Below are 26587 nucleotides of genomic sequence, written 5' to 3'. Positions count from 1 at the left end.
AAGCGCGATGCAACAGACCAAGATAACCTGGCGGCCGGAGGGGCTCGCGTTGGGATCAAAGAATCACGTAGTACTAAGAGTACCTGGAAAATACGACTACTACTACTACTCTATCCAGTATCACCTAGTAGGTAGAGAGGTACTAGTAGTCAGTACCTAGTAGTAAGTACCTACTACTAGTAGTAGGTTTCGATCAAACAGTCCAATGACTGAAATGCCCATGATTGGTGGGTTTCGCGATCCTGCAGTGCGCATATTGCATGCGTCACTTCATGCCGTTAGACGCCCTTCAACCATCAAGCGACATTATTACCCCTAGGATTCTGCTACTTACCCATACCCACACCCCCAACCCTTCCCCTCAACTCTTCTTTCCCGCCCACCCCCGTTCAGTCACTATCATGTCAACCTCCACAACCCAGGCCACTCCCTCCGCACTCCCCAAGCACATCCTCGTCTATAAATCCACGCCCAAGCCGGATTCCACGCCCCCAGAAGCCCCGCAACCCAAACTCCGTCTCCAAATCAATGACCTCCGCCACCCCGCCTCCAAGTCCTTCCTCATACTGATCCCCGATGTGAGCTCCACCCTCGAGACCGCTCTCACAGCAATCATCCAGCACCTGTATACCCCCGGACGGACCGAACCGGCTCCCAGCAGACCCTTGTCGTCCTTTACACCCCACGTCCCCGCAACCCGCTCCGTGACAGTCCTCCTCCGCGACATCGATGGCGTAGCCTACACCACAGGCACCGAGCTCGACAACGACCATAAGGAAATCCATCTCTCTCTATCCTACATCCGTACCTGCACCGGCTACCCAGACCCTGTGGCCGAGATAACCGGCGTTCTCACCCACGAGCTTGTCCACTGCTACCAGCATACCGCGCCACCACAGGCCCAAGATATTCCCCGGCCGCCAGGGGGCTTGATTGAGGGAATTGCGGATTTCGTGCGTCTTAAGGCGGGGTTGGAACCGCCGCATTGGAAGCGGCCTACTTCGGCCAAGGAGAGATCCGCGAAATGGGATCAGGGATATCAGCATACAGCTTACTTCCTGGCGTGGTTGGAGGATGTGCGGGTGGGAAAAGGTGCGGTCGGGCTGTTGAATGATCGGCTGTTGCGGGTTGGGTATGTTGGTGAGGATGGAGGGAGAGGCTCGGGGAAAGAGGGGTTCTGGAAGGATCTGTTTGGCGTCGGGGTTCAGGAACTGTGGGAGGAGTATGGGAGGTATCTCGATACTCCTACCGAGGGGGGAACTGATGATACAGGTAGAGGTAATTGGGAGGATGAGATTGTTAATCGTGATTGATGGGTTGGGTTGAGCGGCCTAAATACAATTAGATCGTTGGTGTACATACCGGACTACAGGCAGTAAGCATTGCCTGGTGACAATACCCTATTGTTTTGTTCTTCCCGGGCGTTTTCATAGATGGCCACCTACCTACATCATGGGTAGGTAGCTGTTGTGGCCAGCCCGTCTATGCTTATCGGGGTTGGAAGACTGCTCCCGGGAGACGGACGCAGGATCTCATTGCGTAAGACCGCTTGATTCAGTACACGACTATGTACTTTTGTCTAGAGTGTTGTCTGCCAACAGCGTAATCCCAAATTCCGTTTCTAGCCAGTCTCGAACGTCGGCAAATGAAGCAATAAAATACCGTTTGAACCGAATAACATGAACATAGAAAAAATCAAGAAGAATGAAATAGATTTCCCATATTGTACAAATCCTTGCAATGGTGAATAGATGGGTAGCAGTATGTAATGTCGCATCGCCGTCAATCCCTCATTGACAACATCTATAACAGATAATGTGACGCCGATTCCGGAATCTCATGCCAACTCTAAACAATCACCTCACCCAAGTCTACGTGCACTGGTTTCCAGGGTGCAGCGCCTTCCTCCTCCATCGAGCTGGGCACACGCACATTCAGCGGACTGTACAGGTACCATCCCTTGAGGGCAGCGACAGCAGCCCTGGAATGAGCCTCGAGCAGACTGGCGCCAGCGCCCTCGCCCAACTTATCCTGACCAGAGTAGATGCCAACGACAAACACGGGGTGTCTGCTCTTGCGACCGGTTTCACTGATGATCCGGGCAACGGGTTGCTCGAAATTCTCACGAGCACACAGGCGAGAGAGGTCACGAGCGGGCTGGGAGAAGTTGAATAGGTCGGAGATATTCAGATGACGGGAGAGGAAATGCTGCTCGAAGAAGCGCTTGGCAGCAGGGCGGCCCGCGTGTAGATAAATAGCACCCATCACAGCACGCACGAAGGTGGGGTGGGCCTGTTCGGCAGTAACGCCCTTGGTTTTTTGGACGTCCTGTCTGGACTGCTCCGAGGGATCCCTGGGCCCCTTGACCGGATCTCCGAACTCATTATCGTAAACAACACTCGAGGTGATGGACTTTCGCCAGTGCGTTTGGTCCTCGTGAGGTCTTGCTGTGCCAGTGACGGGTTTCGGGTCGGTTCCCGGGAGTGTCCTCTTGAATTGGAGGTAGCCAGGGTCAACCTCCCCACCGGGGGCGGCCGCCGACTCCACACCCCATTCTCTCGCCATTGCTGCCAGTGTCTTTGGCCCGACGTACGCATACATGGCCGCGAATACGACGGTCAAGGGGAGTCGGGGATACGTGCAAATGAGGTATTCGGAGGTGTAGTGGGTCAACAGATCGTGACCGAGGGTGGCCAAGGATTCATTGTTGAATTTCGGGTTGGGATCAGCCGAGGCATCCACAAGAGTGCGAGCAAGGGTCTCGAGAGGTAATCGTGAAGGGAGGTAAAGTCGTGCATGAAGTGCAGCAAGTTTGGCGGACTCGCGTGCGGCCTCGACCGGAGGAGAAGGGAGCTGGTACTTGGATTGTCGGGAATTAGGGGTGTTAATAGATGGTGCTAGAGGCTCTTCCTCGATCAATTGATCATTGGCAGCCGGCGCAGCAGGCGAAGCGGACGACTGGTGCCGAATGCCATTGTAGAGACGGTGCTGCAGGCGGCCACCAGTCCGGGCCTGCGCCGAAAGGACCGAACTGCTCCATCGTTGGAGCTGCAGCCTCTTCATCTGGGCAACTGTGTGGAAATGAGGCCGGAAATCAGAAAAAAACACACCGATTCAATCCAGAAGACCGCCCGGGACGTGGCGTGGAGGGTTCGAGACTGGGGGGATCCAAACTGAGCCGGTACGAACTTTTGGTCGGTAGAGAAAAGTCGAGCTTCGGCGGAAGTCACGGGATCGGGCAGTCGTGTGAGATTCGGCCAGCTTGCGCTAAACCCCGTACGGTCATAGCGTCACGGGGTCTGGGACGAGGGACGAACGACGGCCATTTCGGCTTCCAACCCGCCCCGAATAACGACGCTTCTCAGCGAGCCATTGTCCACGTCTTTCCCCTACGTACACTCTATATACCCTCGATCACCATGGGTGGAGGCGGCAAGATCCCGTATGCGACTGTCCTTACCTCCCGGCACTGCCATTGCGGCTGAAGCTGATTAAATTCTTCCGCAGGTATCCTAAGGAAGTCTGGTCTCCTGCGGGTGGCTGGTACGCCCAGCCCGCGAACTGGAGGGTCAACACTGCCATCATGGGTGCTGCAGTCCTTGGAATCGTCGCCGTGACCTGGAGCATAAGTGCCGACCGTGAGCACCGTGACAAGATGCCCGAGCCGGGCAGATTCTTCCCCAGTCGCAAGTCAGTCTCCCTCAGCCAATCTCGTGTCGTGTGTTTCTAAGCAGTGGATATTGACTGTCTGTTGCTTCTATCTAGCTGGAGCCGGCAGATTATTGAACACGAGAGGCAGCAGGCCGCCAAGAACGAGTCATAGATCGGCAACGGAATGCAGAGGTAGTCGGGGAGAAATGAACAATCGTGGTGGTTTTCTATGGCATAACAGGTTTTTGTTCCATAATATTGTGGGCTGTACGACAATAGAAGGGCGTTCTTCAAACGGTCAGTTGAGCTGAAAGTGCTTCTGAGGAGACTCTTCCAATGTTCGATACAGGTGCTGTGTGTACAGACGGACCCGTTCCGTGAACTCGGTTTCGTTCCAGAGCTCCCTCCCATCGCCAGATGTAGACATGCGAGGCACTCCGGTCTGCTCTACTACGAAACTCGCCGCAACTGTAGCGAAAATCAAGGCCGTCAAGACATGGTTATGTTGTGCGTCAGCCTCAACTGCTTGCTGCCATGTCGTAGAACCTGCGAGCACCGAGTTGACCAGTTTGGCCGGTCCCCTGCCTGCACTGGCCATACCCTGTGTCAGGGCACCCAGGAAAGAATTGCCCGCACCAGTGGGGTCGACCACCGCCGACGCCTCCGAAGCGCTGGGCTGGTGATAAGCGGGCAGCCAGACCCTCTGTGTTTTAGAGTAGGAGTAGCTGCCGTCTTTGCCTGCCCGAATCACCAAATGCCCGTTCCCCTCAGGCCCAATGCCTGATTCGAGGATCTTCTTGACGATATCCTTCCCATAGTCGGCATCTTCGCTCCAACCAGGCTGGCCGAACATCATCCCAAGTTCCAGTTCATTGGGGCTCACCACATCTACTACTCGGTTTGCAGCCAGAAATCTCTCCTGCTCTTCTGGCGTACATAGATCCGGAACGGGCTCCCAAACAAAGATGGGTCGTTTCGTAGCGTGCTCGAAAGGGGGTGCTTTTCCTGCTCGCTTTAATACCTCCCGTCGGCGCAAGATAGTCTGCACAATTGAGATACAACGCGAAGACGAGCAGACCATGTGAAAGGTCTTCGAAAACACTTGAGACTCAGACAGCATTTCTGGTTCCAACCGCAACTTGGGAGTTAGGTACTTGAAGTCTGCGTTGTATTAATATGGTGCCATTCAAATTCTTGGGGGCTAGAGAAGGACACTGACCCCGCTTCTCGTTCGGACCGTAGCCATTCCAGGCCCTGGTGGTCAATCGGCTCTGGTCCTCTCGTATTATGCAGTTGGTATCCCATGATTGTAAGACGTCGAGAACCTCCGGAGGGAAATCAGAGCCAACATCGACGATCCAGCTCACAGCCTGCGAATGCGCCTGACCAGCCACCAGACGAGCGCCAACAACAGCAAAAGATGCTGCACCCCCAAGGACGTTCTTTACATTGGGCCTTGTCCCTTCGAAGTCTATATTGTCTATATGAAAAGGAGCAGGCCCGTAAGTACATGGTGCGATCTCTGATGTGTATGGGTGAGTCACGGCGTACCAAGGATGAACATGCCCAGTGTGCAGAAGTCCACACTGCCTCTAAGATGCTCCGTGGAGCCATGTTCTTCGACCATGGTTCCAACGAAGCGATCAATTGCCTTCAATGGGGAATGCCTGGCATGATCTCGCCCTGGCGGGGTCGAGGGAATCGGCCGTCGAGCCTTATCGGATTACCGCTTGATACCGACAACGTCATAATTGACCGCCGGATAGCGGCCACCCTGGAGTACGGTACGGTAAGACCCACTATCAGGAGCTCCTGGCCTCAGGCGCGGCCGGGTCAGGAGGAGCAGCATTGCCGTCTGTCTGTCTCGACCATCCGACTCCGTTGCAACGGCTGCCTTGCGCTCCTCTCCATCTCACTCCCTTGCCAGAAGCTCGTGGCTAATCCCTCTTCTGCCTCTCAATCGCGGTTCTCTATACTCTCTGCCGTTCACGCACCCTTTCTCTCTGTCCTCGTCTTCCCCCGAGTGTCTTTGATAGTTCCCTCCCTCCTTACTTCCAACAGGGGCCGTCAAGATGGCGACAGGAAGCCACATGCATAACTTGACAACTCTTATTAAGCGGTAAGTTTGGGGCTGGATGGGGTCGTGATGCCAACTCGATATCTCCATCTGTTTATGCATCGTGTGGCTAATCAAATACAAATGCCAACAGGTTGGAAGCCGCAACCTCCCGCCTGGAGGATATGGCCATGTCCCTGGATGACCCCAACTCACCCAAGACCATAGCCCCCGCTGCTGTGCCCGAAAGTGCAGCCCCTGAGCCTCCCAAGCCGGCCCCCCCAGCAGCCCCCGCAGCAGCTCCCGTCCCGCCCCAGATTCAAGACTTCAACACACTGATCAATGAGGATGTCCGGAACTTCGTGGAGCTGGGTGCTAAGATCGATGGTTTGGTTGGAGAACAGGTAGGGAATGAAGCGCATCACACATGAGTGCCTCGCTTATTATATCCGCAGTCGAAAATGGTTCTTCAGGCCTTCGAAGCCGAGCGCACCTACCTGCTCGTGTCAACGAAAGCTAGGAAGCCTGAACAGCAGCCTCCGGAGCTCATGACGGAGCTCCACAACGCTTCGGACAGTATCAACAACATCCGCGAGTCGAACAGAGCGTCGGCTCTCTTCAACCACCTCAGCGCGGTCGCGGAGGGGATTGTTGCCCTTGGCTGGTTCTTCGCGGACAAGCCTGCCGATTTCGTCACTGAGATGGCTGGGGGTGCTGAATACTACGGCAACAAGGTTCTGAAGGACTACAAGGAGAAGTGCGCTTTGAAGGCCTACACCACTGCTAGACGGAGACTGACATGCTCACAGGGACCGCACCCACGTCCAGTACATCCAGGCATACTACCAGATCTACAAGTCCCTCGCTGCATACCTCAAGAAGCACTACCCCAAGGGCTTGACATGGAACAACACGAATGGAATCGACGCGCAAGAAGCCCTCAGACAGGTCAAGGGTGGCAGTTCTAACCCTCCCTCCAGCAGCACGGCACCTCCACCCCCGCCCCCTCCCCCCGTGCCGACTCTGAATGTTCCTGGCGGAGTTCCTCCCCCTCCTCCCCCGCCGCCCGGAGTTGCTCCTGCAGCAGCCCCAGCAGCCCCGGATATGTCAGCTGTCTTCGACCAGCTCAACCAAGGTGAATCCGTCACCTCGGGTCTCCGGAAGGTTGACAGATCAGAGATGACGCACAAGAACCCCAGCCTTCGTGCCAGCTCTGTGGTCCCCGATAGCCCGACCTCACAAGGCAGTGCCATCCGGGGCAAGTCTCCTGCCCCGAACAAGAAACCCAAGCCAGAGAGCATGCGCGTGCGCAAGCCGCCCCGCAAGGATCTGGAAGGAAACAAGTGGTTCATCGAGAACTTCGACAACCCCGGTGAGATTGTGGAGATCAACGCTCAGCAGAACCACTCTATCCTCATCTCGCGATGCAACAAGACGATCATCAAGGTGAACAACAAGGCCAATGCAATCTCCATCGACAACTGCACTGGCCTTTCCATCATTGTCGATTCCTTGGTCAGCAGCCTCGACGTCATCAAGTCGCCCAAGTTCGCCCTCCAAGTAGACGGCGTAGTCCCTACCCTCCTGCTCGACCAGGTTGACGGCGCCACCGTCTACCTCGGCCAGCAAAGCCTGGCCACTGAGGTCTTCTCCAGCAAGTGCACCGCAGTTAACATCATGCTTCCTCCAAAGGAAGGCACAGACGAAGACACTAAGGAATGTACCATCCCCGAACAAATCAAGACTTACGTGAAGAACGGCGTCCTCGTCAACGAGATAGTCGAGCACGCAGGCTAAATAGTTGACAACCTGGGAAAACATGCACCCTTTGGATACTACCTCACCTCCCCCAAACGGAGGCAAAGGATAAATAATGCGGCAATTTGGACAAAATATAGCCCACGAGCTTTCTACATTGCTGTGTTTTATATCTCCTCATGTAGATAGAGCCATCTTTTTAGTGCAATTTCATACGCACTCCCCGCTTTGGTTGTAGGGGTTGGACTTATACATACAATATAAAATGAAGTTTCCCACTTGGCTTGATGTTCGTCCTCTGCCGATGAGTTGCAGTGGAAGATCCCCGCTTATTTCACGAAGTACAACGGGTCCCGTTCTAATCACTTAAATTTGATACCGGTGAAAAGGAAGCCAAAGACAATGAATGCAGGTTGATTAATTAATATGGAAATCTACAGCATGTGTGACAATGATATATGACAAACATAGTGCTAGTGGCAGCTGATAGCTTCTATCGTGGGGATACGAGACGAGCATCAGAAGTGACAGACATATGAAATGCCAATCCACCTGACACTATTGGCGACTATGCCACTGCACCACAAAGGTTGAGCTAGGGGCACGGGCAGTCCATGTATACCTGCCAACAATCCAGTCCATTCATTATCAGACCGCAGATACAGGATCATTGAAAGGCCAGAGAATGTACGACAAGAATGTACGACAGAACATCTCCTAGCCCCCCCTTGCTCAACCATGATTCGAGGATTTCTGGTCTCGACGGTACTGGCTGAGGGGAGAATTGGTAAAGACATATCGAGCTGTAGAAACGATATGATTGAAAAGTGAATGTGTCAGAGAGAAGGGTATAATCGCTAGTCCCATATTGTTGTCTTGTGCGCCTTGCCGTGCGTATTTAGCTTCGAGGACGGCCGGAAATTATATAGAGAGGGATGAGCCTGCATCTGGGCGTAAAAGTACTGTGCTGTGTCATTAGTTGAGTAAGATATTGGATTATCCTGCTCCGATATGTCATCCTGCTGGAGGAGGAAGAAAAGTGCATGTTTAAAAGAAGTCAAAGAAAGAAGAGAAGGGTAAGCAAAAACTAAAGGTTTACCATCACGACCTAGTTGAGACCAGGATGGGCGTAAGCGGTATGGGATTGCTCCATTGTTATTGTTCGCCTGGCTTACTGAGATCGGGAGAGTCATGCTTTTGCACATCCAATCCCCTCAGCCTTTTGGCAAGGAGGCTGTCCCCAGCTTCGGGGCTACCGGCGAAGGCAAACGAGTAGCCACCATAGCCGGTGTCACCCTTATTGAGTTTACCATAAAGCCCACGCTCCGCGGTATATTGTTCAGTGAAATTCGTGTCCAGTCTCGGACTAGGACTCAGCGACGGGATAGGCTGAAAAGGATGCGAGGGACGTTCAATAGAACTAAGGCAATTGAAGTTGCCCAGAGGGGCACCATCCCGCTTCGCAAATGTGCGACATGAATCCGAACCCTTTTGAGTGTACGTGGAGGAACTCCCAGTGTAGGGAGGTTTCCCCGAGGTCATGGGTTCTGATGGGGGAAATGTGGATATCGGATCTTGACTCGCAGGCACCTTGCGCGGTGCCTTGTCTGTCGAGGACCTTGCAGCAGAGTGTGTATGACTGGAGTCCCGATAAGGCTTGTAAGGCGTGTAGCGGGGATCGGGGTATTGGATTTCATTGCGCAGCTTTTCCTTACCGTCGGGGACTCGGTTGGCAAATACAACACGGATGCTAGAGTGAAGATAAAATCGGCCTCGGGAAGGGCAGCAGATGTTTAAGTGAATCAAATACCGCAGGGTAGGCTTGTCTTTAGGATCCTCGGAAGCGTTCAAAGATGCTTCGGGGCGATCGGTCCCATAATTGTTTCGAGCGCTCAGAGGCATATCGAGTATTGGACCAGCCGAATAGCTTCTTTGTCGAATGAACGTCTTCGTCCCGGGTTCCATATCGGTAAGGTCATAAGGCACAAGGAACAACTTGACGGCTGTCTTGTTGGGATTCTTGATCATGATCTGTAATTGGCCATGTTGAGGTATCCGATAACAGCCGCCTGGTGGACATCTAGGCGATTCTGCCCTCCGCTGCTTCTTCTCCCGCCTGCGCAAAGCTTCCTGGTCATTTGACCTAGAGTCCGAGGTGTTTCCCATGACATAGTCATTGTTCATTGCCGCGGGGCTTTGATGGCGCCTGCGACGTCGGCTATTACTGCTGGACGTGTCCTTGGGAAGATAATTATCCAGGTCGATCAGCCCGACATAAGGGCTGGGGCTATCATCCGAGATTGAGCGTCCACTTCCTGAAGTGGGGTAACTGTAGAAAACCGCGGGAAATGGGATCGTGACATGCGGCGGACATTTGAGGTTGGCTTTACAATTGCCTTTACCTAGAACGCCGATTTGCGCAGTAAAGTCTAGCGGCTTAGAAGGATTCATTGACATTCTTCCGCGGAGAATCGACTCTTCGTATGAGCCAACCATTGGCGCATGTGCTTTTGAAGAGATTTCGGAGCCAATCGAGGGTCTTCTGACCCTGGCGACCGGTGTTTGGGCCGTAGATGCAAGTTGGAGGCTGTATGCTGAGGTCAAAGACCGTCGAGGGCGAAACTGATAAGATGTTGTCTTATCCCACTTTGTCGGTGAAGCATCAGACTGGTAATATATCCCTTCGGCATTACCTATAGGGGACGCCTGCAAGTTCTGGAATGTTTCCGGGGGGAGGGTTCGGCGACGAATGACTTTCTCGATGGGGTCGGAATGACCGACGAACTCCGGTCGGGGAGAAAAGTCCAAGTCTGTGTTATTCGCTTGGTGAACAAGCGGGCTCGTAGGGGCTTTCAGAATGTAGCTCGACGAGAACGAGCCAAAAGAGGGCGCCCGGGCGCGGGCTATAGGAGTCGCATTCTGGGGTGATGAGGTTTGGCCGCGCAAAGAGGAAGAAAAAACGGGGGTGCTAAACCAGGGAGTTGTTGGGGAGGAGCCCAGCAGAGGATAGTGTGCGTTGACGGTGCGACCCGGGAATGGGGACGGTGGTGACTGCTGTTGAGTCTGGCCCTGACTGGATCCTTCCCTGAAATCCCCCGAATGCAATGCTGAGCGAGGGCGTTCTATATCGGCCGGCGATGCTAAATGCTGGTCACTTGAGTGAGACTGGTCGCTCAGACCAGAGTTTTCGGGTAAGTTCTTCTTCATATTGTTGATGGGTTTCTCGGATGCCTGCGGGACATGGTCCTGATTGTGTCCCAACTATAGCACTGGGGTCAGCAGAGGTCCCGCATAAGACTGACTGATAAGAGAACGTCTGCCGCTCCGGGAGAGAATCAAGGGAAACGAGGCAAGGACAGCGGTTTAAAGAGTGGCAAGACATACGGAACAACGTGGTGGTGCCCATCTTAGCGCATCGGCGCTTTTGATATACTGGATCAGTTCCTCCCGATGGCTCGTATGCGCCCGGCTTGAATCCGACGAGGGACTCTCGTATGAGACGCCTTCGCCTTTGTCGAGGGGGTAGCCCACCAGGGGCTCCGGAGGGGTATGTTTCCAGGGGGTAATGGTCTGACGTTGTCCATAATGCCTTGGCTGGTGATCATCCGACCACAAGTCATGGAGCCGTTGGCGATCCGGGTCCTGGAAGATAGGCATGGTTACCGGGAGAGAGGATGGGCAGAATGGCGAAAGAAAAGGGCCAGCATCGCAACCAAGGGAGCAGAGAGCAGAGAAATGGCAAAGAGAGCGCCGAGAAATGTAACGAGGGAGGGAGGGAGGGGATCGAAGAGGTTGCAGTGGTCCGCAGGGCCGAAGTGGCGGAGGAGTCACGGTGGAGTAGGTGAAAGTCAGTACGACTGTTATATCCATATAACAGTATGACTGACCAGGTAATTAGGTAGGTAGGTAATAATAATAATCACAATGATATAATGAGGGGAAGGCTTCTGAAACGACCAAGGCCTTCGGATCCACCGGGCACAGGAATCGGACCAGGAGGATGTGAGACGGCGAAAGGAAGAGGCAGAAAGAAACATTGGAATTGCGGCGGCGGAGAAAGTGACGCTTTCGATTCGATCATCAATCAATAGTCATGGCAATACTTTACCGTGACACAACATCCCCCGCTAGATACCATATTCAATCATATGTAGGTAGATAGATATCTAGGTAAGTAAGTATTAGAATAATCATACGGAGTAAAAACAACATACTGTTAGTATCCATTGTTTGACCAGCTGGAACCGGGGCCATCCAATCCATCCATCCATCCATCACCCGCTAGTATCCAACTTCTGCATCACCGCCAAATCTTTTTTTTTCTCCCAGAGTACAAGGACACAAACACCAACGCAACACAACACAACACACCTTGCCACGTCGCTCAATCCGATTGTTGCCCAATACACCGCTCCTTACAGTCCCAATCAAGTCAACCCAAAAAAGGAAAAGGAAGAAAAAAAAAAAAAGAAACCACAAGGAAAACCCCCCCCCCCGGACCAATTGTTCATTGATTCCCCGATCCACCATGGCCCCCAAGCGCTCCCGCGACGAGACCACCGATGAGAAGCGGACCACCACAACCACCGATGCTCCAGTGAAGAAGAGAAAGGGCTTCTCCGTCGGCCCTGCGAACCTGCCCGATGGCACCTATCGTCGCAAAGGTTAGTTTTGGCCCCTGGTCGCCCCTGTGGTAAAATCTTACTAGATCCACGTATTAATGAGACCTTCAAACTATAGCCCAGAAGATCAAGTCCGACTTGATCCAAAAAGCCAAAGTCAGAAAAGCTTATGCCAAAGTGCGAGCCGCAGAGCTCGCCGCCGCCCCGTCAAAACCGAGATACACTGCTGAGGATGGCGACGATGCGGATAAAGAAGACAGAACCCCACAGCCCGAACCTGCGTCTTTGGAGCTTCACCCGGCACGACAGGCTATGTTAGATCAACCCGCCCCGGAGCCGGAGCCCACCCCTAGGCCACAGCGCGCGGATAGGCGAGATGCGAAGGGTCGTCGTGAGCGGAAACCGAAGCCCTCTGCCTTCAGCAAGGAGATGGAGATTGCGGAAAAGCGCCGACAGGAGGCAGAGAAGCGGAAGGAGGCGCGCGAGTTCAGACAGAAGGATCGCGAGGCCATGGCACGGGCTAGGCGGCCGGATCAGCAGGGCAAGAGGAGACTGGGAAGGGAAAGCAAGGTGCTGCTGAGTCGCGTGGAACGAATGGTTGGACAGGCTTAAGGTGATAAGTGGATGGGCACTATGAGGGAGTAAAAGTTCTGAATATGATACCCGCTAAGCAATGGCTACGTTTGATTTTGTACAGATCAAGAGGTTACACTGGTCCAAATGAATTGTAATCCGTGAGGATTTACGTCGGGATTGCCCAGACTAAGCTAGGCAGATGGTTTGTGCCCGGCGCCGCTCCGCGGCTTTCGAAAGCACGCAAATTCTCCTTTGGTCTTTTCCCTCAACCGCTTCAGAATGCCCCGCATCTCGCCCAGTTCTGATTGAAGTCGTGCTCGTGCCTCGTGGGTGGTTCGCCGGTCCAGTTCAACATAGATCTGGCTTTGGATAGCGGAAGCTTCATCCGTAGAGAATTGCGACATGGTCTGGGCGATGAATTCGGTATCTAGAGTGGCTTGCATGAGGGCCGCAAGTGTGTACGATGACCGAGAACTGAAAGCGGCCAGGAGCGATGTCGAGACCTGGGTCAGCAAATAGGTGAGGACGACCGAGAGCAGGGGGGACTGGGCGGCTGATGGTGAGCGAGTCGCGGTGGTAGACAGGGTGGAAGGAATTGTGGTGGTGATCTCCGTATGCACCAGCACGAGGTCCAACATCGTCGTGTAAACGTATGGGCGAACTTGATCGGGTCGCGCCGTCGTCGGTTCCCATTCTGGGGCAGTGATGGAATTGGCGATCGTCGAGTTCAGCGCGCTGATAGTCGGCTTCGTGTATGACTGGAACAAACGATCATCGATCTGGTTGAGTACATCGCGGACGGTCTTGGCTTCTTCAGTCAGTCGGACCGAGAACGAATTTTCAAAGTTGGCCACCAGTTGTGGCACGAGATCGGCCTGGAAGGCCTTGATGTTCGACAACGTAAGGAGGATGCGCACGTTCTATAGATCCAGTTAGTTGGTGAAACTAGAGCATATCGCCCGTGAAAACGACAAAAGCTTACCCTGTTCCGTGCATCAACCGCATCGGCAATAAGAAGGGATGGAGACGTATCAAATTGGCTTCGTGTCACTATCGACCCAGCTGTAATCCATTCGTCCTCATCTTCCGAAGACGTGGGATGTTCTGCATTCTCGACTAGGCCACTGAGAGCCTTATAGACGCTCGACACGAATTGTGTGCGCACCATCTGCAGCAGTTTGGCAGGGGGTTGTGTCACAACATCCACAGAGCCTGACCTCGCCATGGCCTCGGAAATGTAGAGGATCTTCTGCATCCCGCTGATGATCGCGTTCTCAAAGGCGACAAAAAGACCAGGCATTTTCGTCAAGTCTCTCTTCTCCGGGTCGCGTGTCCAGTCTTCTAGCATTTTGCAGATTTCGGCGTCTTTACCCCAAGCTGCGCATGCGACACGTACCGAGCGCTCGCGTGCCACACTCACTAGAGACTTGAGAAGATCATGGGTGTTGGGACTGTTCAACACGGGCTCCAATGCGGCCATCTCACTAGCCGCCGTGCCGATGAGCACTAGACATTGACCAAGATAGTGCACGCCGCTGAGTGAATTCGAGAAGGGTGGCCAGAAGGCATAGTCTTCCCAATGCTCTCCCCGTTTCGGCGTGGGAAATGGCATGTTCTTCGGGTCAAGCTTGAACCGGGACTCTGTCGGAGTCACGCCCCGACTTCCGGGACTACTGGGGCTTGCTGTAGATATAGGAGACGTCAAAAGGGAAACATCGTCCACTGGGGCGTCGGCGAATAACGAAAGGACGCTTTCGCGGATTAGATTGACCAGCTCGATAGCGCCTTTCTGCAGGTCCCTCGCGTTACTGGAAGAGAGTCGATGGTGTTTACGGCTTTCTCCCTCAAACCCAGCCGGGAGAAGCTTCTGCCTGCTGCCGTCGATGAAGGATTGGGCTACTTCCCAGAAATCAAAGACTTCGCCAAGAAGACCCCCTTGGGATGATAACAGTCTGCTCAAGTAGGTACTGATACATTCCCAAAGCTCAATGACTTGATCGGTATCTCGCAGTGTCTGGGTGTCTAGGGAGCCGTCGCGTGGTGCCAGCCAGAGATATGATGCCACTGCCTGAGGCGTGGGTTTCTCACCGCTAGCCAGCCGACGCCTCAGGATTTCTATCTCAGTCTTGCAACGCTCACAGAAGGCGGTGATTTTCTTTTTGAGAAAGTCGTAGCGACTGAGAAGCCAGACCCAGATAGGGTTGTTTTCCACTCCGATCTCCAAAAGAGCACCGATAAGTTCCATGTGCTCCTCAACTGGACCAGTAGCAGTAACTGTCGTCGATGTGGTGGGTGCATCGCTGAGACGCCTCCACAGATCACGTTTGAAGGTTTGTATTTGTGAATCAACATCCATCCACATCCTACCCATGGCCAGAATAACATGCGCTTCCTCATCTGTCAACGGCCGACGCTGGTTCGTTGCCGTGTCTGCAATGTCCCTTGCAGTCTTCGAAAGGGCTCTCGCTCTTCCGTATTGCTCAAAAACAGAGTCAAAGTCCCTCTGTTTGATCGACTTGGAAAGAAGACCGCCTATTTCATAGATATCCCTGTGTTTCTCCATGGTGTCGACTACCGACTTTAACACTTGCTCTCTCTCGCGTCCACCCAATGCAGGTCCCCATAACTCCTCTGCTTTAACAGACGCCTCTAACAAAGGAACGCGGATGCCCTTCATGCCGTATTCACTCTCCTTCGTCAGAGCGTTCTTTCCAGGCCCAGCATCGGCAATGGCAGAGGTAGATATGCTGTGTTTGCTCCCAGAAAGGTTCCGGAAATGACCAACCGACCGGCGGTTGGCTTGAGGGCTTAAAAACTCTTCCTTCTTGCCTTGATTCCTCATCTCTGTATAGACACTGTCGATCGTCGCTTTGGCCCGAACAAAACGCTCGAAGTTCGCTTCAACGAGGACTTTCAACGAAGCTGACTTCTGATCGATCGATTGCGAAAGGATGTTGAGGCCGTCGAGGAGGGACCGTATTGATGCATCGGAGTGGACTTGGGAGAGGAAGAGCGCCGGGGAGAAGGAGGTGGATGAGAGCAAGAAGCGATTCCGCAAGCGACTCTCTTCATCTAGAGACAAGCCTCGCGTTTTGAGGATCTTGAGCACACTGTCCCCGGATCCCAGAGGGTCTGGCTCATCCATTTTTACAAGGTTCTCCCGGCCATTGCTCCCTTTGAATGATCCTAGCGTGACCCCCTTCCTGGTGCTATTGCTGCGCTCAAGAGCAAAGTATCGGGATCTCTCCGAGCGCGAGCCACGACGTTCCAGAACCTCATCTTCTGAATGGTCGCTTTCGTCCAGCTCGGCCGGCCATTCTTCGGGAAAAGCCGAGGGTAGGTTGTAGTAACTGGCCACGTCGACGTCAGCCATTTCGGGAGAAAGGGCGATAACGGGGCTTTGCTTAGGTGATTGATGGGAGGAGGGATGTGGGCGATCAACCACGGGGGGGAGGGTGTGGAGGAGGGATCAGGGAGGCCACATGCAGGGAACGCGCAGCTGCAAGGGTGGGGGGAGGGGGGAGGATTTAAGGTGTCAAACTATAGAAACTAGAAAAGATGGGCAGAGGCACAGGCACAGGCACAGGCAGAGCCAGGCGTGAGGGTTGCCAGGGTGGAGGGTTGGGACTTGGGAGAGCTAGTTATCTGATCGAGGACGGGAACATGAATGGACCCGGTGGATGACGGTTCGCCCAAACACGGCCGAACAACTCAAGAAAGAGTGTGAGCCAAAGCCGGTCGGACCGGGTGCGGCGGTGCCGAGATTCATTGGATGGATTAAAGCCTGACTGAACGTTCTCTTCGCCGCGCGACCTTTGTTCCCGCACAAGCAACCCGCCGCCGCCTTTTCCTCTCCTCTCTCTCTCTCTCCTCTACTACTCTCCTCTCCTCTCTTCACTCCACCTCCACCCCCAATTCCTCTCCTTCTCTCACCCTGACCGTCCGACGTTGATCTCGGGGACTTTGTCACAATGATTGCCGCTAGAAACTTTGTCACTCCCGCCCGCCAATGCTTGCGGACAACACGTGTGTCCCCCAGCATTGCGTCGCCTTTCTCGCAGGTAGCCACCGACCTCTACCCACCCACGACATCATCATAAAGGTGTCTTGGACTGACTGAACATATAGCTCCGCTCTTACTCCGTTGCTGCCGACGATCGTGTCGCCAAGTTCAAGGGTCAGAAGGGTCCTGATGTATGTCGCGTCCCCGGCAACGCCTGAAACATTTTTTTTATTTCACCTTTCCTTTGGTCCGGTACCTTCCGCCGCTACCTGCGACGACGGCCTATATTCAACGACCTTTCCAAACGATCGAATATAGCGAGATGGTGTTGTTGACGATGTATGATTTTTGCAGGGAAAATACACTGTGACCTTGATCGAGGGTGACGGTATCGGTCCCGAGATCTCCCAGTCGGTGAAGGATATCTTCGCTGCCGCCAATGTACGCCTCCTGCTCTCCCCGGTCGCCTATGGTGCGCAGGTTTTTGGATGCTAAATTCTGTTTGTGCAGGCCCCTGTCAAGTGGGAGCCCGTCGATGTGACTCCCATCCTGAAGAACGGCAAGACCGCCATCCCCGACGATGCCATCAAGAGCGTGCAGAAGAACTACGTCGCGCTCAAGGGTCCTCTCGCTGTATGTCATTCCTTTCTTGACTGCGACGCGATGAATGTCCGTCTAACAGCTTTTGTCCATAGACCCCCGTCGGCAAGGGCCACGTCTCTCTCAACCTTACCCTCCGCCGTACCTTCAACCTCTTCGCCAACCTCCGTCCCTGCCGGTCCGTTGCCGGTTACAAGACCCCCTACGACAATGTCGACACTGTCCTGATCCGTGAGAACACTGAGGGTGAATACTCCGGTATCGAGCATGTTGTCGTCGACGGTGTTGTCCAGAGCATCAAGCTTATCACCAAGGAGGCTTCCGAGAGAGTTCTCCGTTTCGCCTTCCAGTACGCTCGCTCGATCAACAAGAAGAAGGTCCGCGTCGTGCACAAGGCCACCATCATGAAGATGTCTGACGGTCTCTTCCTCAACCTTGCCCGCGACATCGCCAAGGAGTTCCCTGACATCGAGTTCGACGCCGAGCTGCTCGACAACTCTTGCCTGAAGATCGTTACCGACCCCACCCCCTACAACGACAAGGTTCTTGTCATGCCTAACCTGTACGGTGACATTCTGTCCGACATGTGCGCCGGTCTGATTGGTGGTCTCGGTCTGACCCCCTCCGGTAACATCGGTGACGAGTGCTCCATCTTCGAGGCTGTCCACGGTTCCGCTCCCGACATTGCTGGCAAGGGTCTTGCCAACCCCACTGCTCTGCTTCTGAGCAGTATCATGATGCTTCAGCACATGGGTCTGACTGAGCACGCTGCCCGTATCCAGAAGGCTACTTTCGACACCCTCGCCGAAGGAAAGGTAAGCGTCCATCATGCGATATGACTTGTATACCACACAGTGCTAACTACTGCTATTCTAGGCCCTCACTGGTGACCTGGGTGGTAACGCCAAGACCCACGAGTATGCTGAGGCCATCATGAAGCGTCTGTAAGGGATTGGAACACGCTGTACTATTCCCCTATATTGTCTCCTTTTTAGCCTGTGAATGACTAGACCAAATATGTAGTGACCTACTGTATGTGCTCTCATGTATCTAGATGCCATCTCTGTTGTTTCAATATTCTGCCTCGGGTTCCTTTTCTTCCGACTTCCAGAGGTGGTTGTGGGAGAAATATATATCATTGTAGCTCAGCCGGAGGCACATGTCATCCGTTATGAGTGGTGATAGCGATTGATAGACGATATTACCCATAAGTTATAGAACCAATGGAACATGAACAGTAATTATACAAAAGGAACCCCAAACGCCCATTCCTTGCTCCAAGGTATCATTATCCGCATGTTACAGAAAGAATCAACAAACGACAGAGAAGGGCACGTTTCAAGGCTGGCGCCGTCGTCCCCTCCGAGTTCCTGTGCCTGTACCTCTCCGCTCCTTTTGCTTCGTTCTCGATGTCTGGGCTCGAGTGCTTCGCGTCGTTGGTGAGCCCCCTTCCGCCTCTTCATCTACCTCACTGTCATCTTTGGCGGCATCTGAAGCTTCCTCATCGCCTTCTTCATTAGGACCCGTCTCCTCGCCGGAATCACCCTCGTCGTCAACGACCGCAGGACTTTTCGATGGTGCTTCGACCTCGACGTGAAGACGTGAAGAGCGTGTACCTCGTCCCGCTGGACGGCCACCACGACCGGGTTTCCTTCCTCGTGATGGTGCGGGGGAAGAGCGGGGTTCTGTATCCGGTTACTTATGGTTGGGATGTGTTTCCTCGAGCACGTGGTATTCAGGAGGCATTACCCATATACGCACCGTCTGTATCGGCCACAGTACTTCCTCTTCTGGAATCCGCATGGGCGCTAGGGTCGGGAGATGCTGATCCTTCCATAGCTAGTCGCCGTTCGAACATCAATTCACCGTATTCATCCGCAGGTAGTTCGAACGGACAGTAGAATTCTCTCGAGGCATCGATGTCGTCGGGGGTGTCTGTTATCAAGGAGTCTTCCTATTTTCGGGGATTACTAGTGTTAGTAAATGCTGACAAACCCAGGAAGCGAATCTCAATCGTCACCCACCCGTTCGTCAAGAGCTGGAAGGTTGTACAGTGTCCCCAGCTTCTTCCAAATCCCAGGTATCCGTGTATGTTCTGCATGTGCGGGCGCATAGCCTTGGCTCTTCATGAACTCCGAGATCGCGATCATCCGGAAGTGCTTGTGCATGCCTTTGCGGGCATGGAAGCCTTGTTAGTGAAGTCTCGGCTTAAAATGACCTGTATAGACCTCCCAACGTACCGACAGGCTTCCATTTTATGATCCCCTTCAGTAACGCGGTCTCTTGCTCATCGGTCCAAGGATCCGTAACCGGGTCGTAATCTGTGTTCAGTTGGCCGACAGTGCTTGCGGAGGGCTCGATTTGCGGGGTGAGCTTGGCTTTCTTTCGTGGAGGCATGGTGATCGGTGCTTAAAGACACTGTGTTCGGATAAGGATGGAATCGAGAGCTCTCCTCGCGGTTGAGCCGCGGCGAATTCCTCCCGCTTCGGTTTCCCGAACAAGCGGTGGTCCGGGCGTTGGATGGGGGAGCCGCTAGCCTGTTTGGGGCTTAGTGAGGCGTGACCTCGCGCTGCCAACGCGTCGCCAGCCGAGAGCGAGTTGATCCACGAGGTCTTAGAGGGCTGTGTCGCCGAAGGACAATGGACCAGGAGGATCATACGACGGACCCGTTCTCCAGCCATGGTCTCTGGAGTGTTTCCAGGTTTACCTTGCAGTCCCTGCAGCCATTGGAACCCTTGCCGTGGGACGAGGAGTTGCCTGGTGCGTGCTAATTATACGCCGAGGACGTCATTAGGTTAGCGGTTCGGGGCTAATACATCCTTTTCATAGATCTTTCTGGCGGTTTCTTCAAGAGCCCTTTGAATATATTCGATAAATATGCGTCTGAACTGCCCGGCCTCAGTACGTTCGGTCCCGACTTATTCGACCCGGATCAAACGCTGGGATTCACGACCGATACGTCGAGTGAGAGTCAATCCAATGTAAACCCAGACAAACACAGTGTACAAGAGGATGATGTAGAGGATATATGGGCTCTGGGATCCTTCGACATCAAGCAAGATTGCGAGGACTTGCTGAAATCTTGGGAGAAATACCATGATCGGTCATCCCGCGAGCCCGTCCCCGCATATTTCAGTGAGTCGGGCGCGAAAGGCTTCGATGCGGCATTGGCACGGCAAGCTGCAAAGTGGGGAACACAGACCCAACGATTTATGGTCCAGGAAGATGTGTTCTTTCAGGCTTTGCTCAGGCTCGGGCTGGGCTGGAGCTCTTTGTTCTTCCGTTACAACGAACAGAAAAGGCAGTTCGAACAGGTGCACAACGAGATTCGGATATCTGGGATTACCTCAACTGCACTAAATGGGCTGACCGAAGAGCTGCTTCGTTGTGGAACCAACATGCAGAGAATACGGATCTTCGTTGGCAAGGTGCCCACTAAGTCGAATGAACTCTCCGCCCTCTCCGCATTCTCTGGTGCAGCTGGTGTAGTTGTCCATACGCTTGAAAAGCAGCTTGTTGGACGATTCAGGAGTATCACCTCGCTGCTTCAGGTCAAAGCACTATTCCACGAATGTGGGACGGTGGTGAGCGTTCTCGCGAATATGGTCAGTGCCGTTGATGGGGCAGTGTCTGAGGCCCAGATAGTCTCTGTTGTTTCAGAACGAGCCGCCCATTTTACGCAGATTTTTGACCACATGGAAGCTCTCTTGCGCGAAATCGTGATACGAGTGACCGAGCCTTGGCTTACACATGTGGAAACCTGGGTTGGCCTCCGCCCCGAGACATCGACATCGGTTGAACTGGCTTCAAGTGGCAGGAGCTTTGTGGCCGTGGAGAGCCAAGTGGACAGTAAAAAGGCGCTCTCCAAAACGCCAAGGGTCGACTATAGATATATGCCTGATCAGATGCCCTCTTTTATCCCCACAGATCAAGCATCCTTGATTTTCGAAAGTGGACGAAGTCTTCGGCTTCTCAAAAGAAACCACCCACAGCATCCAGTTGCCAACCAAGAAATGCGCGATGCTCATACGCCCAAACTCGAATGTGCAAGTACGTGGTTTGATATCGAGAGAATACAGAGGAAGGCTTCGGAGTATGAAGCTGAACTCCGTTCCGAGATACTCAAATACAACCGTGGCGAATACTGCAGAGGGCCAGGGGCAACGCCTCATACAGAAGGTTCCTGGAATGCTGAGGAACACCAAGTGCTCACGGGCACTTTCGAACTCTTTGATCTCGACGACGTGCCTAATGCCACCGGCTTGTTACGCAAAGACGGCAATTCCGAAAAGGATAAACTCGGGCATCTACTTGACGAAAACCCCGGTCTTGAATCATCCGCAGCTCAAAGTGGCTTCGGTCCTGAGCTGGCCTCATCCTTCTATCTGTCCTTGGCGCCTCTCCTTACCTCCCAGGCGCTCTTGATCGATTTCTCCTGTCTCCATCTTCTGTTCAAGGAGCATCATCTCCGATCCCACCTTACCTTACAGTGGCGGTTCCAGCTCCTTGGTGATGGCTTTTTCACATCCCGTCTTTCTAATTCTCTCTTTGATCCTGACATGGAGAGTGGTGAACGGAAAGTCGGTGTAGTGCGAAGCGATGTTCACGCCGGCTTGCGCCTAGGAAGTCGAGATACTTGGCCTCCAGCAAGCTCGGAATTGCGGCTAGTGCTTATTGGGCTGCTTAACGAATGCCACAATGCGGACAAACATCTAGAAATTCCAACCCATGTGGACCGGGGCAATGAGAAAGAGCTACCCGGTGGCCTAAGCTTTTCCATTCGGGACCTTTCGGATGACGAGATTGCAAAATGCAAGGACCCAAATGCTATCGAGGCACTCGATTTTCTTCGGCTACAATACAAGCCTTCTGCTGTTCTAGAGACCATCCTGACGCAGCGTTCCCTTAACAAGTATGACCTTCTTTTCAAACATTTGCTCCGACTGCTACGCATGGTATCTGTTGTCAAGAGACTCATTCGCGACTCAACCGTGAGGGGTTCCCAATCCGGTGATACGCGGAATGTGCTCCAGAAATTCCGGATCGATTCTCAGCATTTCGTACTCGCCATAAGCGACTACTGCTTCCATGTTGGTGTTGGATCTACATGGCGACGATTCCAGGATGCCCTTTCTAAGATTGAATCTTGCCTAGATCACGGCGACATTGATGGCACGATAGAAGCGGCTCATTCGGTCCCTAGACTACGGGATCACCACGAGGACGTCTTGGACCAGATGCTTTATGCTCTTTTTCAAAGCAAAAAGCACAATGAAGTTGCTAAACTCCTTGACGATATCTTTGGAACAATCCTCACTTTTGCTCCACTATCCCAGCTGGATGGAGTCGAAGGTGTGCGCCATGAGACCGAGGCTGCCGTCCGTCGGTTATACAGCCTATTTCGGAAACAGACTTCTGCCTTCGTCGGCTATTTACGCGGCATAGAAGGCGTCAAGACCACATCAAAGTCCTTAGACAGGTCGGGTATGGCATTCATCCCCAGGGAAGCGCCTATAACTGTTTTCGACCATCTTCTGGCCCGGTTGGAGATGAAGAGGTACTACTGAATACAATAAATGCGAACTATGATATGAGACCCTTCGGATCACCTTTGCTTCTTCTCGTAGAGCGCTATTGATTGCTTATCCTTTCAGCACATTGGATTGAGATGACTGAGCACTGGCATACAACTCTGGCATTGGCGCAGTCTGTTCGTCCATTTACCTCACAGTTCGTATATCTCCTGATATCATCGTACCTATATACAGTCTAAGAACCCCGTCTGTCTACACTGACGAAAGATGCTATTCCTCGGAGAGCCACAGCTAAAAGAAATGAAGATCTGACTCCGCCCATCCCTGCTCCATTAAGATCTTGCGAGCGGATTTTTCCATGGCCTCCGGACCACAGACAAGCACCATGCTCTTGCCATCGGGAATCGCGTATTCCTTCAATAGGTCTTCCGATATACGTCCACGACGGCCGGTCCAACTGTCCGGAGCCTTGGTCAAGGTGTGTATCACCTTGCACTTTTTGCTGTCTAACGCTTCATAGGTGTCAAGTTCGGCGCGACACAGAATGTCCTCCTCCTGTCTATTTCCATCAAGGACGACGCATGAAGTAGGATCTTGCTTGTTTTGCATAACAGCACGCAGGACCTGGAAGACCGGCGTGATACCGGTTCCTCCGCAGATCATCTTGAAAGAGCGGACATGACGCTCTTTCCCGCTCACCAAGATCTTGCCGTTCCCAAGGTATTCAAACCTACCCGTGGGACCCTTGCAGTCGATTATTGAGCCCAATGCAAGCTTCTCCATGGCCATGGTCATCTTGCCACCTTTTATTGTGGGCGTATCAAAGTAGATCTTGACCAGCAGATCCATCGTTCCTTCCTGGTTGGTGTCGGAGATGGGCGTATACGAGCGGATGATGGCTTCTTTGCTGGTCGGGTCGGAGAGTTTGATCATGAGATGCTGGCCAATTGGTAGACCCAGCGTTTGCTTGTCATGTTCGAGTTGGAAAGTGAAGATGCGAGTGTCCCATGACACATCCTTTCTCTTTGTGAGCGTTGCCTTGGTCCATGATTTTGACTGAAGAAACGTTGCGCGTGATTCATCTGAGTGTGGGACATTATCGTTCTTGAGCACCTCCAGAGATACTTTATCCATGGTTCCGATATGGTAATCGGGCATCATTGCTTTGGCCGTTTCACTATCTGTGGCAGTGTTAGTGCTAACATGTTTGCTTCTCATAGGTCCTTGAGACATACGGATTGCCAGGAACTCCTCTGATACATCGGTTCCAGCCGAAGAGATGATACTCTGGGCTCCTCCAGGATGACCCTCAAGGAATGCCGTGCCGTCATATACTTCGCCATTAACGAGGAACCACGGTTTCGTATCGCTCGAGTTCTTCTTGAACTCTTGGACATCAATCATCCGGTTCACGCCGTCTTTCTTCATATTTATCTCCTTTTCGGGCTCGGGCTCTACCGGGTCTTCTCCTGCGTGTCGGTCTCCCCAGTTGCCGTTGGCCAGATCACCACCTGCTTGTTTGACGCGCTCCATCCACCCGCCGGGTCCTGTAGGATCTGTTGGGTGCTCGAACTTGAGTATTCCATTTTCTTTTGTAATGGTAACCCGGAACCAAGGGTTGTTCATCATCCCCAAAACCGACCAGTACATATCGCGCGGTTGAAGGCTCAGTGCCTCATCCATAGCCCTCACAAGGAAGGCGCCGGTCTGCTCTAGCTCGGAGATAGCGATATCCATCGACCAGAAGCACCAGCAGAAACAAGTCTCGCGCCAGGACATATCCACTTTGCCACCGAACAGGTTACCTTCAAAATCACGGTACTTGTCCTCGGCATATGAGATGTTGGCCAATCGCCAGGCTGGTAACACGTTAGCTCTACTGCAAAGAGCAAGTGGGATAGCGAACGTACTTTTGCCTTTGTCCAAGGATATCTCGACTCTCGTAATCCTTCGCCCGCCTCCTGCGTATGCATACCCTTTCACATTATACGACGGGCCCGCCGACGAAAGATCAAGTATCTCCTTGTGTCTGGGATATACAACAGAAGAGTTCACGTTAAGGTCGTAAATGGCATACCGGTCGTCACGCCACCAGTTTGGATCACTGGACGACATCTCGGGTGAAACCATCGTCCTGGAGCAGGGTTAATCAGCGTTTTGGGCTATTCGGAGCAGGTAGACTTACGGCAGTACGCGGTTATCGTAGATGTGATACCAGTTATCACTGGGTGCATCGGTCAGAATGAGCTTCTTCAACCACTTGACACTTCGGCCACCGATTTGACCGGGTACGACAACTCTCAAGGGTCGACCGTGATCTGGACGAAGGTCCTCGCCATTCATCTTATGGGCCAGCATGATTCCCCTGTTGGGGTCCATGGCCCAATTCAGTTTGACCGATGTCCCGTAATACCCATTTGGCTAAGGCAGTTCGTCAGTGAGCTGTATCCGTGAACATGGGAATATAACTTACGAGCTTATCCGCGCCCTCCATGCAGACATACTTGGCTCTCCGAAGGGGTTTCGCACTCCGCAGGATATCTGCGATCATTGGGCCAGTCCAAAGGGCTGTCGACAGACCAGCTGATCCCCATGAAAAGCCCTTGGTTTTCCTGACCACGTTTTGCTCCTTGCGTCTGTTTCCTGCACAAACGAGTGTAATTGGTGCCGTGATCTGATCATATTGCTGCAAGATCTCCCGGAAGTTCAGGACCAGCGGCTTCTCCACCAGGCTGTATATCACTTGTCAGTTGCCGATGCAGACAATGGCGTGTACGGGATTCCTGACCCTTCGATGCTGATCTCCCAATTCGGGATGTCTTCGTCCCTCACAAATGGAACGGGGCCATGATTTCTCACATAGAAAATTTCCGGTGACGTCAAGAACCCTAGTGGCTGATGAGTATCACTGACTTCAGATCTCCAAGCAACTGCAAACAAAGTTGATGGTCGAGTGGGGTAAGGGACCAGACGACAGGGAAATAAGTCATCGTACCTTCGTCGTACAGAGCGGTGAGGGGAGGCTCGACATTGAAAGGGTGAACACCCGTCAGTCTGATGAGACGCGGGTCTCGAGGGACATGGTGATCCGGAGTGGGCTTGTCTATGCTGAGCACCTCGGTTGGCTGTTTGGAGGGAGGCGGCAGGGGAATATCTGACAATCCAACCACGGGCAGCTCATCATGGTGGAACTTGATCTGACCCGACTTTATCGGGACAGCTGTTGTGGTGGGAGACTCTGTCAGCACCTCGGTGACAGTCGCCATGGCTTTGCTTATGTGCTTTGATGGCCTGGGAGTACAAGATGCATGGGGGAGATCGAGAATGGAGAGTAGTACGGAGTATAGCTCGATCAGATGCAGGAAACCCAGAAGTCTGAACAGACAGGCAGAACACCCAGTCGAAGAGCAGCAGGGTCGGTCACGGAAAATTAATCGCTCAAAAACAGGCTCACAGTTGGGTCCAGGGGATTGCCGGCATTTGGATTAGCCCAACGGCGTGACAACAAGCAACCCGGGTTCTGGTGAGTCCACGGAGAAAGCGACTGTGTTTAGGATCTCGCCGGGGTTGAGCACCAACATTCGGCCGGGGCGATTTCCGCGGGGCCCAGTGCAATTGGGCCACCAAATAGACGAGATATGTAATAATAATAGGATATGATGATGGCCGGGCTGGTTTCGTGTTGACTCGGGGAGCCGGGAACATTCCAACCGGAGGCGAGTGGAAACTGAAACCTGGACAGCCCCCGAGGAGAAGAAAAAAAAAAAAAGAGCAAAAAACAAAATAA

General features: G+C 53.1%; 12 protein-coding genes across 12 annotated transcripts; 6 read left to right on the top strand and 6 right to left on the bottom strand.

The window, feature by feature from the left end:
- The first annotated feature begins 307 nt into the window (after positions 1 to 307).
- Positions 308 to 1581, top strand: BO94DRAFT_288475 (basic secretory family protein). The gene has a single exon (XM_025606686.1). The coding sequence runs from the start codon at positions 402 to 404 to the stop codon at positions 1311 to 1313; it is 912 nt and encodes a 303-aa protein (XP_025471643.1). The 5' UTR covers positions 308 to 401; the 3' UTR covers positions 1314 to 1581.
- On the bottom strand, positions 1509 to 3446 carry BO94DRAFT_531831 (mitochondrial 54S ribosomal protein mL44). Its single transcript, XM_025610987.1, has one exon. The coding sequence runs from the start codon at positions 3061 to 3063 to the stop codon at positions 1849 to 1851; it is 1215 nt and encodes a 404-aa protein (XP_025471642.1). The 5' UTR covers positions 3064 to 3446; the 3' UTR covers positions 1509 to 1848.
- On the top strand, positions 3420 to 3823 carry BO94DRAFT_553734 (uncharacterized protein; the record flags this gene model as incomplete). Its single annotated transcript, XM_025613675.1, has 3 exons — positions 3420 to 3442; positions 3508 to 3690; positions 3766 to 3823. 3 exons carry the CDS (start codon positions 3420 to 3422, stop codon positions 3821 to 3823), a joined length of 264 nt encoding a protein of 87 aa, XP_025471641.1.
- Positions 3559 to 5317, bottom strand: BO94DRAFT_572408 (pfkB family carbohydrate kinase). Its single transcript, XM_025614922.1, has 3 exons — positions 5203 to 5317; positions 4871 to 5131; positions 3559 to 4812 (listed from the first exon to the last, which is right to left on the bottom strand). Exons 1-3 carry the CDS (start codon positions 5276 to 5278, stop codon positions 3950 to 3952), a joined length of 1200 nt encoding a protein of 399 aa, XP_025471640.1. The 5' UTR covers positions 5279 to 5317; the 3' UTR covers positions 3559 to 3949.
- Positions 5318 to 5508: 191 nt separating this feature from the next.
- capA (adenylate cyclase-binding protein) lies at positions 5509 to 7862 on the top strand. The gene is made up of 4 exons (XM_025610986.1): positions 5509 to 5770; positions 5862 to 6111; positions 6163 to 6464; positions 6517 to 7862. Exons 1-4 carry the CDS (start codon positions 5724 to 5726, stop codon positions 7502 to 7504), a joined length of 1587 nt encoding a protein of 528 aa, XP_025471639.1. The 5' UTR covers positions 5509 to 5723; the 3' UTR covers positions 7505 to 7862.
- Positions 7863 to 8620: 758 nt separating this feature from the next.
- Positions 8621 to 11122, bottom strand: BO94DRAFT_457123 (uncharacterized protein; the record flags this gene model as incomplete). Its single annotated transcript, XM_025607731.1, has 2 exons — positions 8621 to 10726; positions 10850 to 11122. 2 exons carry the CDS (start codon positions 11120 to 11122, stop codon positions 8621 to 8623), a joined length of 2379 nt encoding a protein of 792 aa, XP_025471638.1.
- An 853-nt stretch (positions 11123 to 11975) lies between these two features.
- On the top strand, positions 11976 to 12699 carry BO94DRAFT_509704 (uncharacterized protein; the record flags this gene model as incomplete). Its single annotated transcript, XM_025609711.1, has 2 exons — positions 11976 to 12129; positions 12191 to 12699. Exons 1-2 carry the CDS (start codon positions 11994 to 11996, stop codon positions 12697 to 12699), a joined length of 645 nt encoding a protein of 214 aa, XP_025471637.1. The 5' UTR covers positions 11976 to 11993.
- Positions 12700 to 12760: 61 nt separating this feature from the next.
- On the bottom strand, positions 12761 to 16168 carry BO94DRAFT_288175 (exocyst subunit SEC5). The gene is made up of 2 exons (XM_025606684.1): positions 13646 to 16168; positions 12761 to 13583 (listed from the first exon to the last, which is right to left on the bottom strand). Exons 1-2 carry the CDS (start codon positions 16034 to 16036, stop codon positions 12855 to 12857), a joined length of 3120 nt encoding a protein of 1039 aa, XP_025471636.1. The 5' UTR covers positions 16037 to 16168; the 3' UTR covers positions 12761 to 12854.
- A 238-nt stretch (positions 16169 to 16406) lies between these two features.
- Positions 16407 to 18293, top strand: BO94DRAFT_531822 (isocitrate dehydrogenase (NAD(+)) IDH2). The gene is made up of 6 exons (XM_025610985.1): positions 16407 to 16724; positions 16792 to 16857; positions 17021 to 17107; positions 17177 to 17299; positions 17362 to 18081; positions 18143 to 18293. The coding sequence occupies exons 1-6, from the start codon at positions 16635 to 16637 to the stop codon at positions 18212 to 18214; spliced, it is 1158 nt and encodes a 385-aa protein (XP_025471635.1). The 5' UTR covers positions 16407 to 16634; the 3' UTR covers positions 18215 to 18293.
- A 563-nt stretch (positions 18294 to 18856) lies between these two features.
- On the bottom strand, positions 18857 to 19992 carry BO94DRAFT_531820 (uncharacterized protein). The gene is made up of 3 exons (XM_025610984.1): positions 19507 to 19992; positions 19291 to 19436; positions 18857 to 19220 (listed from the first exon to the last, which is right to left on the bottom strand). The coding sequence occupies exons 1-3, from the start codon at positions 19661 to 19663 to the stop codon at positions 19002 to 19004; spliced, it is 522 nt and encodes a 173-aa protein (XP_025471634.1). The 5' UTR covers positions 19664 to 19992; the 3' UTR covers positions 18857 to 19001.
- Positions 19893 to 22861, top strand: BO94DRAFT_509690 (uncharacterized protein). The gene is made up of 2 exons (XM_025609710.1): positions 19893 to 20026; positions 20096 to 22861. The coding sequence occupies exons 1-2, from the start codon at positions 19906 to 19908 to the stop codon at positions 22831 to 22833; spliced, it is 2859 nt and encodes a 952-aa protein (XP_025471633.1). The 5' UTR covers positions 19893 to 19905; the 3' UTR covers positions 22834 to 22861.
- A 101-nt stretch (positions 22862 to 22962) lies between these two features.
- Positions 22963 to 26158, bottom strand: niaD (nitrate reductase NiaD). Its single transcript, XM_025606685.1, has 7 exons — positions 25796 to 26158; positions 25589 to 25688; positions 25274 to 25532; positions 24986 to 25221; positions 24711 to 24934; positions 24036 to 24659; positions 22963 to 23981 (listed from the first exon to the last, which is right to left on the bottom strand). Exons 1-7 carry the CDS (start codon positions 26064 to 26066, stop codon positions 23092 to 23094), a joined length of 2604 nt encoding a protein of 867 aa, XP_025471632.1. The 5' UTR covers positions 26067 to 26158; the 3' UTR covers positions 22963 to 23091.
- Positions 26159 to 26587: the final 429 nt, after the last annotated feature.

Source organism: Aspergillus sclerotioniger, assembly GCF_003184525.1.
Source record: "Aspergillus sclerotioniger CBS 115572 chromosome Unknown BO94scaffold_4, whole genome shotgun sequence".
NCBI classification, from domain to species: Eukaryota; Fungi; Ascomycota; class Eurotiomycetes; order Eurotiales; family Aspergillaceae; genus Aspergillus; species Aspergillus sclerotioniger.
Note: the sequence above shows the minus strand (reverse complement) of the source record. Positions and strands in the feature narration are given on the sequence as shown.

Bases quoted from the DNA above. Each gene is read 5' to 3' on its own strand.
- BO94DRAFT_288475 (XM_025606686.1), top strand. From the start codon at position 402: ATGTCAACCTCCACAACCCAGGCCACTCCCTCCGCACTCCCCAAGCAC.
- BO94DRAFT_509690 (XM_025609710.1), top strand. From the start codon at position 19,906: ATGGACCAGGAGGATCATACGACGGACCCGTTCTCCAGCCATGGTCTC. The intron at 20,027-20,095 runs GTGCGTGCTAAT...TCCTTTTCATAG, and splicing joins GTGGGACGAGGAGTTGCCTG to ATCTTTCTGGCGGTTTCTTC.
- BO94DRAFT_288175 (XM_025606684.1), bottom strand. From the start codon at position 16,036: ATGGCTGACGTCGACGTGGCCAGTTACTACAACCTACCCTCGGCTTTT. The intron at 13,584-13,645 runs GTAAGCTTTTGT...CTGGATCTATAG, and splicing joins CGGTTGATGCACGGAACAGG to AACGTGCGCATCCTCCTTAC.
- niaD (XM_025606685.1), bottom strand. From the start codon at position 26,066: ATGGCGACTGTCACCGAGGTGCTGACAGAGTCTCCCACCACAACAGCT. The intron at 25,689-25,795 runs GTACGATGACTT...ATCAGCCACTAG, and splicing joins CACCGCTCTGTACGACGAAG to GGTTCTTGACGTCACCGGAA. The intron at 24,935-24,985 runs GTAAGTCTACCT...ACCCTGCTCCAG, and splicing joins TACGATAACCGCGTACTGCC to GACGATGGTTTCACCCGAGA.
- BO94DRAFT_531820 (XM_025610984.1), bottom strand. From the start codon at position 19,663: ATGCCTCCACGAAAGAAAGCCAAGCTCACCCCGCAAATCGAGCCCTCC. The intron at 19,437-19,506 runs GTACGTTGGGAG...ATGCCCGCAAAG, and splicing joins CATAAAATGGAAGCCTGTCG to GCATGCACAAGCACTTCCGG. The intron at 19,221-19,290 runs GTGGGTGACGAT...CCCCGAAAATAG, and splicing joins TTCCAGCTCTTGACGAACGG to GAAGACTCCTTGATAACAGA.
- BO94DRAFT_531831 (XM_025610987.1), bottom strand. From the start codon at position 3,063: ATGAAGAGGCTGCAGCTCCAACGATGGAGCAGTTCGGTCCTTTCGGCG.
- BO94DRAFT_531822 (XM_025610985.1), top strand. From the start codon at position 16,635: ATGATTGCCGCTAGAAACTTTGTCACTCCCGCCCGCCAATGCTTGCGG. The intron at 16,725-16,791 runs GTAGCCACCGAC...CTGAACATATAG, and splicing joins TTGCGTCGCCTTTCTCGCAG to CTCCGCTCTTACTCCGTTGC. The intron at 18,082-18,142 runs GTAAGCGTCCAT...CTGCTATTCTAG, and splicing joins ACACCCTCGCCGAAGGAAAG to GCCCTCACTGGTGACCTGGG.
- BO94DRAFT_572408 (XM_025614922.1), bottom strand. From the start codon at position 5,278: ATGGTCGAAGAACATGGCTCCACGGAGCATCTTAGAGGCAGTGTGGAC. The intron at 5,132-5,202 runs GTACGCCGTGAC...CTTTTCATATAG, and splicing joins ACTGGGCATGTTCATCCTTG to ACAATATAGACTTCGAAGGG. The intron at 4,813-4,870 runs GTCAGTGTCCTT...AATACAACGCAG, and splicing joins CGGTCCGAACGAGAAGCGGG to ACTTCAAGTACCTAACTCCC.
- capA (XM_025610986.1), top strand. From the start codon at position 5,724: ATGGCGACAGGAAGCCACATGCATAACTTGACAACTCTTATTAAGCG. The intron at 5,771-5,861 runs GTAAGTTTGGGG...AAATGCCAACAG, and splicing joins TTGACAACTCTTATTAAGCG to GTTGGAAGCCGCAACCTCCC. The intron at 6,112-6,162 runs GTAGGGAATGAA...TTATATCCGCAG, and splicing joins ATGGTTTGGTTGGAGAACAG to TCGAAAATGGTTCTTCAGGC.